This window comes from Amblyomma mixtum, chromosome 6, assembly GCF_055824585.1.
Source record: "Amblyomma mixtum isolate Tamu chromosome 6, ASM5582458v1, whole genome shotgun sequence".
Taxonomy (NCBI): Eukaryota; Metazoa; Arthropoda; class Arachnida; order Ixodida; family Ixodidae; genus Amblyomma; species Amblyomma mixtum.
The window spans coordinates 92,318,174-92,337,782 of NC_143017.1; the positions used below are offsets into that span (position 1 = coordinate 92,318,174).

Sequence of the window (19,609 nt, forward strand, 5' to 3'; positions counted from 1 at the left end):
ACTACACATTTTCTCTAGGACCTATTTTGCATGGATAATACAAATTTGCAAAACATAAGGTCATTACAGCAATTCGGAACCTCCGGCATCAATAGCAAATTAATGTTGCTGGCATAAGCAAGGAAAGTTGAAATTTGATAGCCCTCTCTTTAGGCATGCAACTAACAAATTTAAGTCCTGCATAAACTAACCAGAAGAGCCTATCCCACTTTAGTACACCAATAATTGTACTCTTGCCACCAACCAGCTCTCATACAAAAGTCGGTGATATCATAGTGCACAGATATCATGAATGATGTGCCAATAAAAATATTTTATTTTAAAGAAACACTGACACCAAGTTTTCATGTTCAGTTTGTTCTTTTTGCTGATAATAGTGCACACAGCCTTAGGAACAACAGAATCTGAAAACTTGGTGTCTATATAACTTTAAGAGACATTGACATGATAAAGTCCTCCGTGGAACATTTTTGAATCCCCACAATGGTCACTGATGGTTACTTTTAGCTCACGCAGCATTTACTTCAAAGAATTGCAGCAAAAAAAGAAAAGTAGATTCTTGTCATGCACTTCCCACATAGCATTGCTTTTAAAAAAATTAAATGCTACCACAAGCCACTGCATTTATTCTCTGGGTCAAACACAAGCAGTCCAGAGTCAGTACACCATTACAGCTGATAACTGATGACATGATACTGTAGTTGGTAAGCAGTAGCATAGTTGGTAACTGGAGGACAAGCAAAATACAACATATAAGTAAAAATTTGTAGAGTCAATCAGTATGTACAACTGTATGCCAACAGTAACAAGAAAATGTATATGACGAAAACAAAAACGGCTAAGTGCTGCCTTGGTAGCCACGGCACCAGCCCCATCTTGAGTGATCTCACAGCTTCAACCCATTACAGACTGCCAAGTCCTTCCCTTCTTCTTTCGCGCATCCAGGATCGAATCCTACTGCATTCCCGACGAGCTGTCAGAAGGCATGAGCTATTGGGGGTCAAGTGGTTGTGACCGAGCAAGCCATTACAGTGTTGAAAACTGATGGGTGGTCCTTCGGTTGCACCGGTCGGCAAGGCCTCCTGGCAGATTTCGCAGGCACTGCTTCACTGAAAGTCATCACATTACATTGATTCCTCCCATTATGTTGACAGGCCGGCCCTTGTACCTCTTGGAAATGTCGTCTTGTACCTTTGAACAAAAAGAAAAGGGGGAAGACTCATTTAGGGCACCTGCATGCAACAAGGAGCAGAAGCACTGACCAAAGATTTATATACGAATTACCTGCTTACTTAACAATGGCAAGTTTCAAAACATTTAAAAAGTACCGCAAGGCATGGCAATGCAGTGTATTCGTGTGGAATGAGACTTCCTGTGTTCACTAGTAATTGCTGACAATAACATGCGCACCGCAGTAGATTTTTCAATCCAGTATTACGATTAACATTTATGTTTGTGGTTTCAGTGCGGACGCACTTCTGGCCACACTCCCCAGGTTTCAGCGTGTCTGTGTGAGGACTCTGAGTAGCAAGTGTGACTGGCTCACTGGATCAGTGGACATCTGGGCAGCGCTGGTGGGTCCACCTACAAATTGAGATAGTTACGGGCCTTTCCTTTCCTCAAAACCATTAGACTCCATTGATTTTGAGGAGAGGAAGGCCACAAAGCAGGAGCTGTGGGTCAGTGGACACCTCAATCACACTCTGGGGTCAGTGGACACATCAATCACGCTTTGAGGCATGTGGGGTGGTGTGGTGGTGTCCACACACAAAAACTGTCCACCTGCAAAAACTTATTTCGTACAGTATCAAAATATTTTGCGCTTAGCAATGCCAAACCACCAGCCATTTTTTTACATCTCTCACATTCGCAGTTCTCTGTTCAAGCACAGCAAGAACAATAGAGGGTGGTGTACTAGGCTGGTTACAAGGCCATCGGCTGAGTGTTAAATATTCAGACACCTGCTATCAAGTTATGAGACTGCACTTGGTATTCCTTGGAGAGACATTTCAGAATGCTGTATGTGAGGAGATAGCGCATACTGACTTGCTTCTGCAGCTGCCTAATCTTGGCCAGGATCAGATCCAGCTTAGGCTGCAGCTGCCGCTGTTCTTCAAGGGCCTCCTGACGCCGAGTGGCCACAGCTTCCCGCGACTGCAGGTTCTTGTCAGACAGGTACAGCTTCTGCTGTAGCTGGTCCACCAAGCGGTCAACATACCTGCACATTTATTCAGCATGCGTGACTAACGACTCAAAGGGGGGAAAAATGGCAATATTCACGAAAGCAAGATAAGCAAAATGAGGCAATTTAGCAGCGAATTAAGGGGGGACCCTGGTCTTTGAAAAAAAAATTTTATTAATGAAGTCACAGTTATGAAATTTCCAGGCCACATGTAGTTTTGTGCGCTGATTCTGGATATTCATTTAATTTTGTGTAAAACAATTCCTTGAGCACTTGCAAAATTTTTATGCAAGTATTTTGGGAAAAGTTTTGCAGAAAATTTGCTGCAGGAAACTCGCTGAAATGCATGCCATTGGGTTCTCTTGACACCAAAGAATGCAATAAGGGTAAAATTATCATCCTGGCTATCATAGAACTTGAGTTATAGAGTTTTGAAGTTGTCGCTTCAGAAATGAGAAGAAAAGTGTGTATTCCTGTTTCTGAAGTGGCAGCTTCAGTACCCTGTAACTCAGGTTCTATGATAGCCAGGATAATAATTTTACCCTTATTGCATTCCTTGGTGTCAAGAGAGCCCAATGGCATGCATTTCAGCGAGTTTCTTGCAGCAAATTTTCTTATATGCTCTCTCCAAAAGACTTGCATAAAAATTGCACAAGTGCTCAAGGAATTGTTTTACACGAAATTAAATGACATATCTAAAATCAGCACACAAAAATACATGTGGCCTGAAAATTTCGTTACTATATCTAGACTAATAAAATTTTTTTTTCAAGACCAGGGTCCCCCCTTAAGCAGAACAAATATAGCTTTGCTTGAACACATCACAGGTACCCAACAGAGGTGAGTGCAGGCGCAAATGTTTTCAGAACTAGGTGCTGCTTTCCTATAAACTTGTTTACTATGGTGCATCGAGAAATTGAAGCATTACTTTTTCAAGGTGATTGGCAGGTGCACCAATGCATCTTTTGTCCAGAAAATTCTTCAGATAAATTTTTGCCTGCAGCAGCTACAGTCAAGCAGCAGGAGGTACTACATGCGCATGAACATAATGCAAAGGGGAAAACAGAGCCTAGGAAGACAAGGAAAAGCATCCCAATTATGACAAGATATCAAATTTTTCAGATGAACCATAACCAAGGGCAAAAAAAAAAAAAGAAATGAGGACTGCACGGAAAAACGTAGAAACAACTGGTAGGCTGATAAAGGGAATCAACACTTGAGAAACATGCAAAACGAATGAGTGGGACAAAAGCCTCTGATGCGTGCACACACACAGCCTTTCACACACCAGTAGCCCCTATCATTGCCATGCTACCACTTTATGACGGCATGCGGCTGATTCGTGGGGACGTGCTGCCACTTTGTGGAGCTACACCCACTGCTTCATACTGCTGTTGCTCAACTCCCGAAAAAAGGTCCTGCTCAATGGTCATTGAGATTCTGATGGTTACTTGCAAGCCCCATCAAGTTAATGCTTCTAAATTTCACTGTATAGCACTGCCCATCACTGTCCTACTATTGCAGTCTGTAGTTTATGCAATTAATAAGTGTCTGGCTAAGCGTTTCTATAAGACATTTAATCGGAGTATTATGCTTACTTCAAAAACCACTCACCTGCTGATCCATTGCAACTCTTTTTGTTAAATATAAATGACCTCATTTGAAGCACGGAGTGCCAGCTGCTGAAGTGAATGCACATTTCTCAGTGACCATTGAGATTTTCCATACGGCAACAATGCACATGAATGGCCCTCAAGAAATGAATGGCCACTGACTTCAATGCGCATTAAGACTGCCCAGGTAACAGTGGTATAAGTTGCTCGCAGAGTTCACTGTAAACACAATACAGTGACATCCCATTATCAGAAGTAAATTTCGAAGAAAAATTTCTGTGAAGTTTCTATTTCAGAGGAATGTATCTTAGAAACAGCACCGATTAATTTTTCCACCTTCAATACAATTCGATCCCATTGCATGAGTCAGCTCAGCTTTCACTTTCCTGCAATCAGGAAGCTTGAAAGGGCAGTCTCAGATGATAAACGCAATAACTATGCTAAACACAAGTAGGCGCCTGAGTACCTGGGTTGTGGTGAACAGAAAAAAAAACTGATCAGCTGGGTATGAGATCTCTGAGATCACTGTGAGAACACAGAACAAGAGATGACAAAGGCCTCTTTGACGTGAGAGCTCTACGAGATCCCTAATGGAAACACAAGAGTTAAGGAGCAACAAGGGGGAGACCAGTGACGAGTGACGCACTTGGGTGAGCTGTGCAGTTGATAGAGGTGCTGCATGCGCACTGTGGTCAGGGAGGACACGCACGAGCGCACCACCTCCCGGTGTGCCAGCAGCGACTCTCGCGTCTGCAGCTGCACTTCGGCAGGTGCCTGCTGCAGCACACTGGCTGAGAGGGCATCTCCGTCCAGCTGCATCTCGCTCAGCCACTGGGCCAGGAAGCACTCCAGCTGGGGGAGGGGGAAGGACAGGACGACACCCCATTAGGAACCAACATGTTGCATGCCGCGCTTCAAATAAACACTACCTTCAGAGCCATTTAGGAATCAGTTCAGAGGCCTCTTGAAGGCAACTAAGAAGCCTCTCGACTCATGTTTCCCTAACTTTAAGAAATTGTGTGCCATCCCTTGGCAGCTCTGATGGCTGTTGGGGCAATTGTACATCGAGTCGATGGAGGATCATGGGACTATACCAAGAACCTTAAAGGGCAACTGCTGCACTTTTTTTGGAATTTCGCGATATTCAAAGATTCAAATCTATATAGGATGTAGGTAAAGCATGCCAAGCGCTTTTTCCCTAACACTTAAAATAGTGACATAATCGTCGATTGAAATTTGCGCTTCTCCTCAATGCACCGAAGGAGTGCAGGGAAATTCAGTGTGACGTCACGGAAGTTTATGATTTCAAATTACCGCTTCCATCCGCCACACCCTGCCCTGACTCGTTAGACGCTGCCAAACAACTCTAGGCAGGGTTTGCCTTCGGTGGTATTGTTTTTTTCCTTAAAAGCAGGCGTTTGTGTGTTGGAAATGTACCGATACCTTCAATGACGTCATCATGTGCCCCCCCACTTAGCGTTTTGCGCTGTGGAGAAGCTTGAAGGGCGTCCGGACGTTAATTGGCGATTACTTCACTATTTCAAGTGCTAGCCCAAAAAGACTTTGCATGCTTTACCTGCAAGTTTTGCACATTCGACCCTCTTAAGCTCGTTGATTTCTAAAACCTATGCAGTTGCCCTTTAAAGGCATTCAAGTGGCCGCAGCTCACAAGTGCAAAATACAAAGTAACATTCAAAGCAAGATAGCATGGTTTATGGTTCATGGGGGTTTAATGTCCCAAAGTGACTCTGGCTATAAGGGACGCTGTAGTAAAGGGCTCCGGAAATTTCGACCATCTGGGGTTGTTTAGCGTGCACCAAAGCAAGACAATAGTACAAGTAACCTGTTCTGCACGCTAAAAAATTAAAAGTAAAGTTACAGTGGCACTTCGACAAATGATTTTACTGTTCTCTGAATAAGACAACAGAACAACCCAACATTAGCGTGCTCAAAAATTCATGAATACAAACATATACATAGAGCATTTTCTGGGTGATGATAATTCAACGAAAATTTAAAGGTATCACCTAATGAAACATTACAGTAATTATTTTTTTTTCTTTAATTCGAGCAGCTAAGCAAAGAACCAGAAGGACAGAGCAAACTATACATAAGTGACATTTCTCAGAATCAATGCTCACCGAAAGTCTGTGCAAGAAGTGATAAAAATTATTTGAAGCAGACTAGGCAGTAAAGCCGAAAGCTTTCCAATAGATGTCTAGGAGATGCAAAAATGGCAAACAACATGCAGCCACTCCATCATCTGTCATGTCACACTTCATTCTGACACAATTTTTCAGGATTGCAACAGCCAGAACAGGAATAAGTATGTGATAACCTTTTTTTTTTTTTTTAATGCATCCAAGAGAGTGAGATATCAGCAACCGAATAAGACTCAATAAGGCTGCATTTGTTACTCAAGGAAGTGAAGACTGTGGAGAACAACAACAAACACTACTTGCAAGTCATTTTTGCAATTTGCCGAAATAAGCTGGAATATCAAAATTTACACTGCAATGTTTACAAGCAATTTTATATATTATCATACAAGAGTGTTTTGGGAATGGAGGAGAAGCTGCACTGCTAAAACGAATACCTTTAAAACAATAAAATTTCCAGTTTAATTCGTCTCTGCAAAAATGAGTGTAGTTTTTCCCCATGTTAGATCCAACTTTTCATTTAGGGCAATTTTTTTATACTGCATCTGAAGACCATTTTGGAAAGTCTGTTGCAACACTGAAACACCATAAGTTTGAAAAGCTATTGGTACAAGGACATTCCATGCATCAATATTTTTTAACATATGTGGAGCATCACAGACCAGTACAAGTACTGAATTTGAAAACTATTTGTGACCACATCTCTACCTAAATTATGCGATGCTTCTAAATGCATACCTCCTCAAGCTCGTTGAAGAACTGCGTTCTTGTCTCCTGGTTGTGCAACAGCGACAAGGCATCTGCTCCCCTAGCCACCTTGGCACCACTGTGGCTGGACTGCTCCTCTGGAAAGGCACGTTGAATATCGCAGAAAAAAAAAATTAGGGGCAATCAATAGGACTGATGCAGAGAAAATGTGACAGCATTCTTTCACTCGCCAATCTATTTCAGTTCCGATTCCATTCCAGTTCTCAGTCCACTGTCTTTCACTCCCCAGTCTATTCCAATTCCGACTAAACAACTACCGTATTTTCTGGTATATAAGACGCGGCTTTTTTTCAAAAATCTTGTTGGTGCGTCCTATACAAGGGTGCGTCATATGCGAATTTTTCGGCTTTTTTTTTTGTGAGTTCAGAAATTACTCGGGTTCATGTTGAAGCTTTTTTCACCGGAAAAATATCGCTACCAATAACGCGGTTGTAACACGGCTATAATACGGGGACCGCCATGCACAACTTTTTTAGGTGAACTTTATCATGAAACGGCAGGGATGATGACTTCCGGGATCATAAACATGCGGCCGTTTCGGAGGCCCCAAGCAAAAGTAATGTGAAATGCCAAAAAGATGGCGACAATCGCGCTTTTCGCCATTGTCAAGAGAAGCCGGCATTTTTTTTTAGTCTCCCTTTGCCACTTTGTTTGCTCTGTGTACGTAGTACGTGCATTGTGCCAAGAGAATGTTTCAGCTGCATTGCCTCGAGAAAGGGGCAAACTTTTTGATAGCGCATCCGAAGATGAAGACTTCAAAGGTTTTAAGTGAAAATAAAATGTTGTTATGGACATAAGGAGAGTTCTTTCGTTTTTTTTTTTGCTAAAACGTGGGCGGGTATGGCATGAGTGTCGCCTTATCGATCACTTAGCGCTGCTTAAGAACTCACAGGTACGGTGCATTTCACGATGGTCACACAAGCATATTTAATTAAGCCTCATTAGCCTAACTGGGTAAATTGGGGTGCGTCTTATACACGGGTGCGTCTTATATGCCAACTTTTTCCATAACAGCCTGCATATATGGCAGGTGCGTCTTATACAAGGGTGCGTCTTATATACCGGAAAATACGGTACGCAAAGTGTGTCCCGCTGAGAGACAACGGCGAGTCCGCATCATACTACCATCGCAGTGGCTGTTTCAAACAAAGCCACAGATGGGGCTTGTGAGACCCAGGTTGCTGTTCCCGAACTATGCTATAGTCGAGGAACTAAGCAGCAAATGGCTCTCAAAGCAGCCCCACCAGCCAATGGCTTCAATCAATTCTCCCTCTTGAACGATTCTCCTCCTCTCCCCCATGACTGAGACCTTAAGAGCTGCTAGCGTGAAATCGCAGAGGCTGGCAGATGAAAGGGGAATAGCCACAGCTTAATCGGATTAACCGCGGAGTCCCGAAAAGAAGTCGACGCCACCAGCTGGAAGGTCTCGTTTGGGAGGCATCTGCAGCTTCGTTATGCAGTTGTGCCCAGCTATAGAAGAAACAGCTTCCATCAGCCTCATTTTCGAACAGGTAGTCCTTCGAGAGGCTGTCTATTTTGCACGTAGGCCTGCTTTTGTCTGAGTCATTTTCATTTCTGCTGGGTCATTCTTCGTCTGGCCTCTGCCTCCTCTCCCCTCAAAGTAGAGAGACAGAGGGGAGAAGGCCAGGGAGAGGAAGACAGCTGGCAGGTGGAGAGAGGGGAAATCTTCCTGAATATCACCTGCCACAGTTGGCAAGCACAGGTTTCACACAGGCACAGATATCGACACTACCACCAGACAGTTTTTGCCTTTACAACACTCCTAATGACATCGCATAAAACCTACTGAAAGGCTACCACTACCAAAAGCACATGTTACATGTTCTCAAAAACACCAAAGCTTTTTCTTCAGGCGCATGTATCAGATAAAGCTAGGTTCATATTGCCGCAAAGCCTTGCTTGTTTCAGTCATCTCTACTTTTTGGCTGTTTATCGCCGGACGGCACATGGGCTTATCACTTTGTTTACTAGGCAAGAAGGAACCAAAGCCCTTGCAAGAAAACATAATCACGCACTGCTATTTCCACGTTTTCGAGATGATTATTGTCCTTCCGTGCTCCTGTCATGTGTTTGATGCTGCCTTTAAATTCAACGCAGCTGAATGTGGTGGTAATTCTGATCTTTGATGCCGCCAAGAGCATTTGCTACTACCACCAGAGCCAAGTTGCTTAACTAATTCATTGTGCACGAAAGTAATCCAAGTAAAAAGTTTCTTTTGGAAGCGTCTCGCCGTCTTCCTGCCTGCCGGGCTGCCATCACAACCATGCTATACCCAACTATACTAGTATACCCAACCATACTATACCCAAAAATGTTGACTGTAACTTGTCAGCGTGCATACTGGCCAATATGAACTAACCAACCGGTATTCATTGCAACACATGTTGCATCTGCCACGTCTGCTTCATGAACATAGCCTTTGCCTTTTTAAGAACTACACCTTGCAGTTTTGATATCGGCCTAAATTTTATTCCCAAGCAAAAGTTGTAGTATGATTGTCAAGTAAAAATTATTTAAGACGATGCAATGTTTGTTTTGGATACAATACCCTGCAGTTTGGAAGGCAATGCAAGAAAATAATCATCAACTAACTCATCTAAATAACTTGGCACTCACCGACTGCCGGCTGAGCAGTGCCGCTTGCCGCAGTGCCATCTGCTTCAACGCTGATGTCCCAAGAAATGCTGTCTTCACCAGCTACAACTATCGCTTCTTCGCCGTCACCAAAGCCCACCTGTGTGTGTGACAGCCATTACTGTCACTAGCCATACTGCGATGGATTTAGAGGCACCAAACAAGAGAAGTGTGGAAGTAAACATACGTGCACAAAGTCGCCATTAGGGGACGTGGCATTGGAATCGCAGCTGCCACTTCCGAGGTCCAGATCGCCAAAGTCGATCTGGTGGGAGAAATTGAGAGACATAAGCGATGCGCAGTACAAGCAGTAGCACGAAAAATGACAACCTACCCCATTCATGAGTGTAGGTGCATGCATAAAATCGCTGGATGGATGGATAGGAGCACCCCCTTTGAAACGGGGTGGTGGCAATTGCCACCATGCTCGGCTTTTATTTCATTATTTTTGTTCAACTGTGTTGTCAATTCTCATTAAGATTTGCCATCTTCTTTACCTACGGTTTCCCACACTTCTAACCTTACGTCACATCTCTGCTTTTCCCCCACCAATCCTCCAATCGCTTTTTGCTAACTTCCACTGCAGATTTATTTAAGTGACCATTGTTATCTTTAAACCCTAGGGCCCCAGGAAGAGTGACTGTGCCTGCATCGACATCTAGATGGATACCACCACATCTGAGTATGAGATGTTCAATTGTTTCCACAGATCGACCCCACACTGCACATGTGTCATCTTCTTCGTTAAATTTCTTTTTGTAGATGCACGTTCTAAGACACCTAGCTTCAAAAAGTAGGGCACTGCCTCTTGAGTTATCACAGAAAAATTCTTTCCTGATCTGCTTTTTCCAGTATCGATATAGTTCTACACTACGCTTCTTTTCCATTGAATTAATCCTTGCTACATTGCACGGCTTAGCGCCACCTGGTGTGGTGCACAGTAATTAAGTCACATTATATCCGCTCAAGTCGGCCCTTATCAATTTGATGTCAGTTACCTATTTCGTTGATTCAAGCATATTCAAAAGTCACCATGAGTGCCTGTGTTTCATTAGGAGGAAACAGCGCATTGTTTCGAAAATTTTTTTAACCTTTATTTTGGTTTGCATTACAAAGCAATAAAAACCGAGGGAGAGCAGACAAAAGGTGCATCGACACCTCATGAAGGCCTACCCACCCCAATTGCAATGTCATATACAATGTGATCAAGACTAGAAAATTGTAGACGAGCACATTCTGCGTGGTGCGCCGCCGCGGTGGCTCAGTGGCTATGGTGCTCGGCTGCTGTCCCGAAAGACGCGGGTTCGATCCCGGCCGCGGCGGCTGAATTTCTTTGGAGGAGAAATTCGAGGCCCGTGTACTGTGCGATGTCAGTGCACGTTAAAGAACCCCAGGTGGTCGAAATTTCCGGAGCCCTCCACTACGGCGTCTCTCATAGCCTTAGTCGCTTTGGGACGTTAAACCCCATAAACCAACCAACCAACCATTCTGCGTGGTGCTAGTCCTGTCAAAAATTGCTAACAAAGAACGTTTTTCTCCTTAAGGCCTGCACCAAAAGAAACAGCCCATCAGGACTGGGTCATTTCCTGATGAATATACAGACAATTAGATTGCTATTTTCGGACCAGCAACCCATGACGACTGAAGTACTGAAGTACTGCAGATTGCTAATTTTCACACATGGACAACGCTCATCAGGTTCTACCGGGCGTATCATTATTTTGAGATCATCTGTACGGCCCCTCATTCTGAACGTGACCTCGAACTGCCATTAAATGATATTTCAAGCATATGAAGCTTTACTAATCTGCAAACTTAAAACATCCTTTCATTCAATCTTAAGACAGTTTAAACTTAATTTTGCATGTCCTGGCAAGGTCAAATCAGTGCTTGAGCACGACTGTGTTCTTACTACAGCTTGCATAACCACACAAGTGACAGCCTTGCTAATGTCATGCTGTAGAACACGCACAAGCAAAATGACACACACAGACACTAGCTAGTGCCTGTGTGTTTTCTTCTGTTCCTTCGTGTATTTTTGCTTAGACTAAGCGCACATATTCTCTTTGCCAAAGTAACAAGTTCTGAAATGCTAGTTGTTTGAGCAAACCATCGCATGGGTGCAACTTAATAATAACAAGGTTTAGGAAACACAGCGACTGGTAAACATGGGAAATACAGGAAGCACGCAAGAAAAAAAAAAGAGCTGCATCCATTGCATTGCAGTAGCTTAGTGCAACAACCACAGGCGTAAGAACAGAAACCTAGCGGGGTTACCTGGTCTTCACTGCTACCATTGTCGATGTCGACAGGGAGCACAGGCAGAGTCTCCTCCACCACCTCAGGCGGTTCGCCGTGCCGCCACTGGTACGTTGTCACGTTCCCATGCGATATGAGGAACTGAAGGAGTGGTACTGCTTTGCTGCCGTCCGCTTTGCTGCAGAGAAATGCATGAGCCAATGTAAACAGTACCCAATGGCGCCGTTTGTAAGCTGACTGATTGCAAAGCAAAAATGACCATTTCACACAGCACATGTACTAGCTGACAGAGCCAATCAAACTCATGGCGATTACCAAACACTAAACTTCCTTTATCAAACCAGTCCTCGAAAGCCTTCTTTTACACTGCACACAGACAGAACTGGCAATAACGACCATGCAGTTTTTCTTCAGTGGCCAGATAACAATATTTCCTGCATCTTTAAAGGCAATAGATAATACATTAGCAGAAGAGTCTCATTTTTTTCCTGGATACAACAAACACTAGTCCTAGGTGAAACATTACTTAACGATCACCAACTCAAGTTTCGCTCCAATGTATCCAATTCCAAGCTTTGATTGCTTTCTTTCTTTCAATGGTATATTATTCCCTGCTCTTGTTTTATATCTTCACATTATTTTATAAGCATTGTATAATAGATTTCCTTATAATTCTGTTTGCTTTTTCTGTTTAGCTGACATTGTTTTCTGCAACTTTTTGCTTTTTCACACTCTTACGTATTACCCACTACCCTCTGTAATGCCCTGAGAATAAAATAAATAAATTCTAGTTCCGAGGTGCATCTTTCTGCTTGGAGCAGTCTTCTTTAATTAAAACTTTGCATGTAGAGAAACCTTTTGCTTCCCTGTTAATTTTATGAGAGTTTTTGCCACATCTGTTCACTTGCTGTTTTTTTGTGTCCCAGCTGAGTGGAGGGCTCACCTAGATGGCAACGTGAATCCGAGGAACAGCCTATACAGGTCGATGGCGGGCTGAACCTTTCGCAGTGCCTCGACTGCTCCTTCAAACAGTCCAGGCAGCTCGTCAAGCAATGACAGAAGCTCCTTCTTAATGCACTCGCCCTGTGTAAAACATGCCAAGGGATTAAACAGAAACAGTCTCCGTAATGAAGAAAACAGGTCCCTTTCCGTATTTCACCATTAACTTATTATCGCACCTCATATGAGTGTCTTTTGATGGCTGTGAAAGCAATTTATGAAAAAGTGTAGCAAACATCTTCATCACATGAAGCAAAATGGAAACGTTATGCAGACAGTAGAAAAACAGTGAACATAAAGAATAGTAAGGTAAACTTGTGCTAACAAAATAAATAAACTTGACTGAGGCATAAAACTGACCAAAACAGTTGATAGCTAGCTAAAAAAGTAAATAAATAGCCGCACATTTAGCTACAGCCCGATACAACTCAAGAACGCAGTAGCTTTTCCCTGTCAAAGGATCCTCTTCCAGCCAATGGCATCAGCCGATTCTCATAACTCAGCTAGCATGACAATGCAGGAAGCGGTGCCACAATGGAGAGAAGGGTCAATCCTTGACCATAGAAGGAAGGGATTATCACTTTCATCTACCACTCCCTGCATTGTCACACTAGCAGGGTAATGAGAATCGGCCGATACCACTGGCTGGAAGGGGGTCTTTTGACAGGGAAAAGCTGTTGCGTTCTTGAGTTGTATCTGACTAAACTGTTTACACATGTGGTTGTGCATCCCGGTAAGGACAGAAGGCATTGCAATGTTTAAAGAACATGCAGCAAGCATCTGAGTGACAGAGCAGGTATCACAGCTGCGTTTAGCAGATGTTATAAACACAACAACACATGTCTATGGCAGAGCCAACAACACAATGAAGAAAATAAGAAGGAATGTACGCCTTGCGTTACACTGCTGAGAATGAACCACATGATGTATACGAACAAGACAGTGCCTGTGGTAAGATCTACAGTCGTATACAACTCGAGTCTGCAGTGAAAGCTCCAACCACACTCAAGGCCGCCAAACAGAATCCCTCTAGGACAAAAAGCAGATTGTTGTTAAAGCATTTCTTATTACCTAAGCAAGAAGCTAATCAAGAGGTGAAATTATAAGCTGAAGAATTTTGATGCCTTTGGCTTGCTTGACACAGTCAAACATTAAAAAGGTGATTTTGTTCACTGTTATGATAGCCCAGTACAGTAATACAGGACACCGTGGACCATGGCCCATTGTAACCAACTGCTGTTTTAAGTGGTATCCTACTATACAGTGTCACGCTTCAGACTAAGCTTTCTGATGCTGTGTTGGAGGAAGTGTTCGTTGTGGACAAGTGGAGCCAAAAGCAAGCAAAGCTAACTTCCGACTCCGCTGATTTGTGACCAGAAGGAAACTAGGCAGTGCACAGTTCTCAATAAGAGCACAAAGTAGGATATACTCAGGTGCACTCACATTGGCAAAGCACTCATTCTGATACATACTTCCGCGAAGAAGACAGGATAAAACGAAGAAACAGGCACGATATGTACATAGCACTCTGTACATGTGCGCTGTACATGTCGTATGTGTTTCTTCGTTTTGTCCTGTCTTCTTGCAAGTACTACGTAGCTTATTAGAAATGAACCAACTCGCCCAAACAAAAGCATTAATTGAACTCAATCTTATGTGCACAAGGATAGGCATCAGAGTGCTTAAATTTCAAAACCCCATTCTGTCTACTTCTGGATCTGCATCTAAAAGCATATGCAGTGTCCTCCTTCCATTTCTTATTTGCCAGATTTTTCATCGCCTCCAACTTACAGGTAGGCGAAGCAAAGTGAAACGTTCTGAAATTTTGGTTGGCCCACTATGTGTCTCACTGTGTGTCTCATGTATGCCAAAGACACTGCAGGAAAGCAATTTATGGCAGGAAACGATGTTCACAAACTGGTGAACAAATACAAATAGGCATGAATTTGGTGCTGGAGCATATAACAATGCCACAATCACTGAAGAAAGCTAAAGTGCTCCCTGAATAGCACAAATAAAACTGCTTTTGATAGCTGTCCAGCAACATTGTCAGCTGCAGCTACTGCATTAACCAATGAAATACTATCTATACTTTCCGCAACTTCCCTCTATAACAAGTCTTGAAAAGTTTGCAGCATTCTCCCTTATTCCAATTCTCACGTGTTGTTCACGCATTTGATAACAAATATTCTTTCCGCAGCACATGTGTGCATGTGCAGGTCATTAGTGCAGTGAACAACTGTTTCATGCGCATTCAAATAACATTCGTTAGTTCAAGTAATAATTTAGTGTAAGCACTAAAAAGCATCCAAAAAGGGCCTAACACATATAAGCATCCATACTGTTTGCCGAATTCTGGTTTCAACTGTAGTGGACAATTCAAACGAAAGACTACGGCCCCAAAGTTTTTGAGCTAATGCCAATCAACACACAAAACCTAGGAAGACCATGTCTGCAGGGTTACCAGATGTTAAGAAAAGAAAACTGGGCGAGTTGAGAGTGATTCAATGCCTTCTCTCTGTGCATGCACAATGTTTGATTTCCTTTACATTTGGTTGCTATCTGAAATCATATACATTTCGTTTTTCTGCGAATAAAAAGTCAAATGATCGTCAATCCTTGTGTTGCGTGCATCTCTGCCTCTTAGCCGTGTTCTTTCGTGTTGCGTGAACATGAATCTATCATGTGTCTCCACATATTTATTCACTGCAATGGTGAACAAAACTGCATAGCTCTCCTCATGTAGCATTAAAGCCCCTAAGATGCTTAGACAAACGGCATGCTCAACCCGGTTTTCCATACCTTGATGCCCAACTGTTTGCATTCATGCTGGTACCTGTCTCTGAGATCCTGAGCATGCTTGGCATAATCGGCCTCTTTTTTGACTGATTCCTGGTAAAGACAAAAGAAACACATCAGCAAAAAAGTAACTCGAATATAGAACAGATTGTCCTTTCAGTATGATCGTCAAACAGCACAATTACCTCTTGAATTTGTTGGCACTTTGTAATCTGTCGTTTGAGGGCTGGTACTTCATAGTTGACTGTACGTATAATCATCTGAGCAGCCTCCGCTGAAGAGAGAACAGATAAATGAAGCAGCAATGGCTTTCAAAAGGTACACTCGTTCACAGCACTGAAGCAAAAAGAAGCTGCTACCGGTGCATTTGGCTGAGGTGCATTGGCAAAGTTTTTTTTCCGTATGCAACACCTGCGTGAATTTTGGCTGCCTATAATTACAGGTAGTAAATAGACCTAGCATGTCAAAGAATGGGCTTACAGAATAGCCCGAGTGTGCCACCTGAACCAGCTGCAAAAGATACTGCTCAGCCAGTTACAGAAAGCGTTGTTCTTACCAAGGTAAACATTGTCCTTTTCGTAGAGACGTAGAATTTCAAGCCAGTCCTTCATACGCTGTGAAGAGTACCGCCCAAAGAGGTTCTTGGTGCTGGCCTCTGTATCTTTCAGGATATCCACAATCCTCTGGCAGTGAAAGTAATGGATGTCTGTGAAGTAAATGAACACAAAGTTAGGGTCTCCATTTCCTTTCCCAGGGCAACACGTTAAAGGCCCCTTCAGTTATAGGCAAATTGATTAGTACACAAACATGCTCACATGTTCCTGCGAGCAAGTTGGTTATTTCTTCAACTTCCGGCATGTCCTGAATGGCGGCATTGATCTTTTCTCTTACAACGAGCGCCTTCTCTTGCCAGTCCTTGTTACAGTGTCTTCTACTTATTAACCAATCTGGAAAATAAACGGTAATGAGCGCATCTTCAAAGTATCACAATATTCCTGCATCACAGCGGAAAGCATCAACCAGCAAGGCGAGTTAGAAGGTTCATTCACTAAGCCTGCAACAATTATTTCTAAAACGCGAAACGCATGGCAAATTTTGACAGCCACTCGTTGAGACCTTTCATACAACATGTCGGTACAAGCGGCTGTCAAAATTTGCCGAACATGACTCCTCGTAGCGCTGGCTACGTGAAGAACTAGGCAGCGGTTAGCAAACACCTGCTTGAATTAGGAAAGACGACAGTTCGATTGTCGAAACTCACCCAACAACTTGTTGGTTTGAATGTCAATTGGAAGCAAGCTCTCGCCCTGTGAACAAGTGAAGTAAGACTCAGAGGCTGAACAGAAAAATTGAGAAAAAAATAAATGTGCAGAGGGAACCTCTACCGGCTTCAGGATTGTCAATGCAAACGCAGCATAAGCTTGTCCTCGTTCAGAAAGCTTGTAACTGATGAGCATGCGATTCTTACGCGGAGCAGTACTGCAAGCTAGCAGACTACAAAGTAAGTAGCGACATTTTACTTCCCGAGGTAAACTCAGTAACAGTAAGATGAGGTGCTTGACAGAAACATGAACAGAAACGGAGAATTTAAAAACGGTACCTGCATGTTGGTGTAGTGTTTCAATGTAAATAATCTGTAGCATATGACACGATTTCACTTTCCGCACGGCAACGAACACGCAAACACATCGGCCGTGCACCACATGCTCGACTAGGCTCGACAATAACAGACGAATCAAGAGAAAATAGTAGAGAGGGCGCTACAAAAAGAAGAGCCTTAAATAAATGTTTATAAAGTATTATTTACTTTCAAAAATACAAATTAATGTGTTAAGCACGCCGTGACAATCAAATAAAAATGTATTTATTTATAAATTTGAAGCAAGAATAGTGCATTTATTGCTTTATTTGTTGTGCGATGGCCCACCAAGGATAATCTTGGTAATCTTGTCCCGCGTGGCAGCTTGTGTTAGGCCTCGTTTCGCCGGTTTGGCTCGGGTACTGGCAACGTTTCTAGATAAAGACAGTTGGGAAACTTCGCCGGCGAGCCATGGAGCAGAGCGGCCCCACGCGATCGCCGTCTAGGCGGTGGCGCTGCGGTCGCTTTAGGATGAGCGCGTCGTCTGCTACTCCCAGTTCAACGTTTTTAGATAATATAATCAACATAAACTACGAGGAGGCAATCGGTACGTCATGTTTCTCTAAACCGCGGAAAGAAGGGCTTCCAATTTTTTCCGATATTTACAGCCAAAAGCTCAACCTCGAGCATCCTCACGTACCCCAGACGTAGAGCGCAATGGGCGCAATGCAATGAGCCAATGGGCGCCGCGGCGGTGAAGAGAAATCGTGGCCTCTGAGATCAAGCGCGATGTTAAAGTACCGATGCTTGAGATGGTCACGGAGGCCATAGAAAACAAACGCGGTACTCCCACCACCCAAGAGATGGCGCTCGCATCTCTTTGAGATGAAATCGGCGACAGAAAGGGGCCGCATACCCGGACAGAGTTTTCCAACTGTCTTTATCTAGAAACGTTGGGTACTGGCGATGCCGGACTAGAAAAAACGGTTTTGCAACAGCCGTACTGGGTAGTGCAGTTCTTATCGGCGACATAATGACAAAAGAGACAAACGCAAGACGGCTCCCCAGTCTTGATCCCTTTGAGCATGCCTTTGACAGTGCCTTTAGTATCTGCGGCGATTGCACACCAAAACATACGGCGCTCAAAGCCCGTGAAAATTTTAAAATTGGTTTTTGAGGCAAGGAAATGGCGCCCTAACTGCCTCACATGCCGGTGGACTCCCGAACCGCGCCGTAAGGGAAGGCATAAAGGAGGGAGTGAAAGAGGAAAGGAAGAACGAGGTGCCGTAGTGGAGGGCTCCGGAATAATTTCGACCATCTGGGGACGAACGTGCATTGACATCGCACAGCACACGGGTGCGGCACACTCCGCCATTCCTTTCCCGCACGCATCCAGCATTCTAGCAGCAGACCCACCAGCAAATGATTTCCTGCTCATATTCCAGTAGGCGAGGTTACAAACTACTCACCTAAAGCCTGGCATGTCTGGTGGGGGTGAAACTTTATTTCGCAAGAGAATTAGAGGCCCAGGCCCTCTGAGTCTCCGGGTGTTGGTCCATGACCTATGCGGCCCGGCTGACGGCGATTATCTGCATGGCCAGGTCCTCTGACCGGTCGGAGAGGTACCTGCCCGGCGGGGGGAGGAGATGCCGGGCATGATAGGAGGATGTGGGTAAGGGTGGCCTTGGAGTGGGAGCTGGTGGTACCGGCATAAATTTAGAAAGATTGGCTTGGCTGGTGTAGGCAACGCTCGCGTCTGCAGGCAACGCCAGATTGACTGTTACTTCGTAGTGAGGGGTGGGTGGGGTGGCGGGTAGATTAGGCACTCAGCGCGGGAGTTCGCGGTGAGCTCAGCAAACGAATGCATACGCTCCTTCGAGAAGTACTTCATGAGGTCCGCCTGTGCCTGTTCTTTAGACCCTCGGGCTAAGGAGTCGGCGGTCTCGTTACCCCATGTAAAATTTAGAATGACGGTTTTTAAGTCACTAATAATGCAACGGGCGTCTGTGTATGCCAGAGCAATTGCTAACTATCGGTCTCCTTGGCTTCCTCAGAGGTTGTGCCTTAATTAAGGAAGCTCGAAAGTTAGGGGTGTTACGTGGGGGTTGCGGACAACTGCAGTGGCTCCATGCTCATTGCAGGCGGCATCCACCCGTACAGAATCGGGCTCATCCCCATACCATTTATCCAGCGCTGCCGCGAGCGCCTTCCTGCGACCTTGGTCACAGTGGGGATGCATGTACCTCAGTAATGGTTTAGCATATATTTAAATGTGAATGTGGGTGGGGAGTGTTCTTAGTGGTGTATCGTTTGCAGGGACAGTGATGCCTAGCTGTCTGTCAGCAGCAACGGAAACCAGAGCTTCAAACCACGAGTGCAATATATAAAGCAAAAAATGAGTGTGGTTATACCAAATGCAAATCAGGTGCACTTGAAATTCAGTTTTCACTTTGAAGCTGTTTTAAAGGGACACTGAGGAGAAATTGAAGTTGGCTCATATCGGCAGAATACCAGCTCCTGATTACAAAAACACCACTCATACTGACAACAAAGCTCTTGTAACGTAGAAAAGAGCAAGAACCAAAATACAGGTATC

General features: G+C 44.0%; 1 protein-coding gene across 2 annotated transcripts; it reads right to left on the reverse strand.

Annotated features, from left to right (window-relative positions):
- Positions 1 to 293: 293 nt before the first annotated feature.
- Positions 294 to 17,138, reverse strand: LOC149339675 (CDK5 regulatory subunit-associated protein 3). 2 transcript variants are annotated; one of them, XM_089548358.1, is made up of 14 exons: positions 17,035 to 17,138; positions 16,696 to 16,741; positions 16,250 to 16,381; positions 15,991 to 16,140; positions 15,620 to 15,708; positions 15,438 to 15,527; positions 12,580 to 12,719; positions 11,655 to 11,814; positions 9,565 to 9,642; positions 9,360 to 9,477; positions 6,693 to 6,799; positions 4,442 to 4,647; positions 2,047 to 2,218; positions 294 to 1,191 (listed from the first exon to the last, which is right to left on the reverse strand). In XM_089548358.1, the coding sequence occupies exons 1-14, from the start codon at positions 17,038 to 17,040 to the stop codon at positions 1,120 to 1,122; spliced, it is 1,566 nt and encodes a 521-aa protein (XP_089404484.1). In that variant the 5' UTR covers positions 17,041 to 17,138; the 3' UTR covers positions 294 to 1,119. The 2 variants fall into 2 exon arrangements, with proteins under 2 accessions (XP_089404484.1, XP_089404485.1); XM_089548359.1 differs by lacking the exon at positions 16,696 to 16,741 and having other exon boundaries at positions 17,035 to 17,136.
- Positions 17,139 to 19,609: the final 2,471 nt, after the last annotated feature.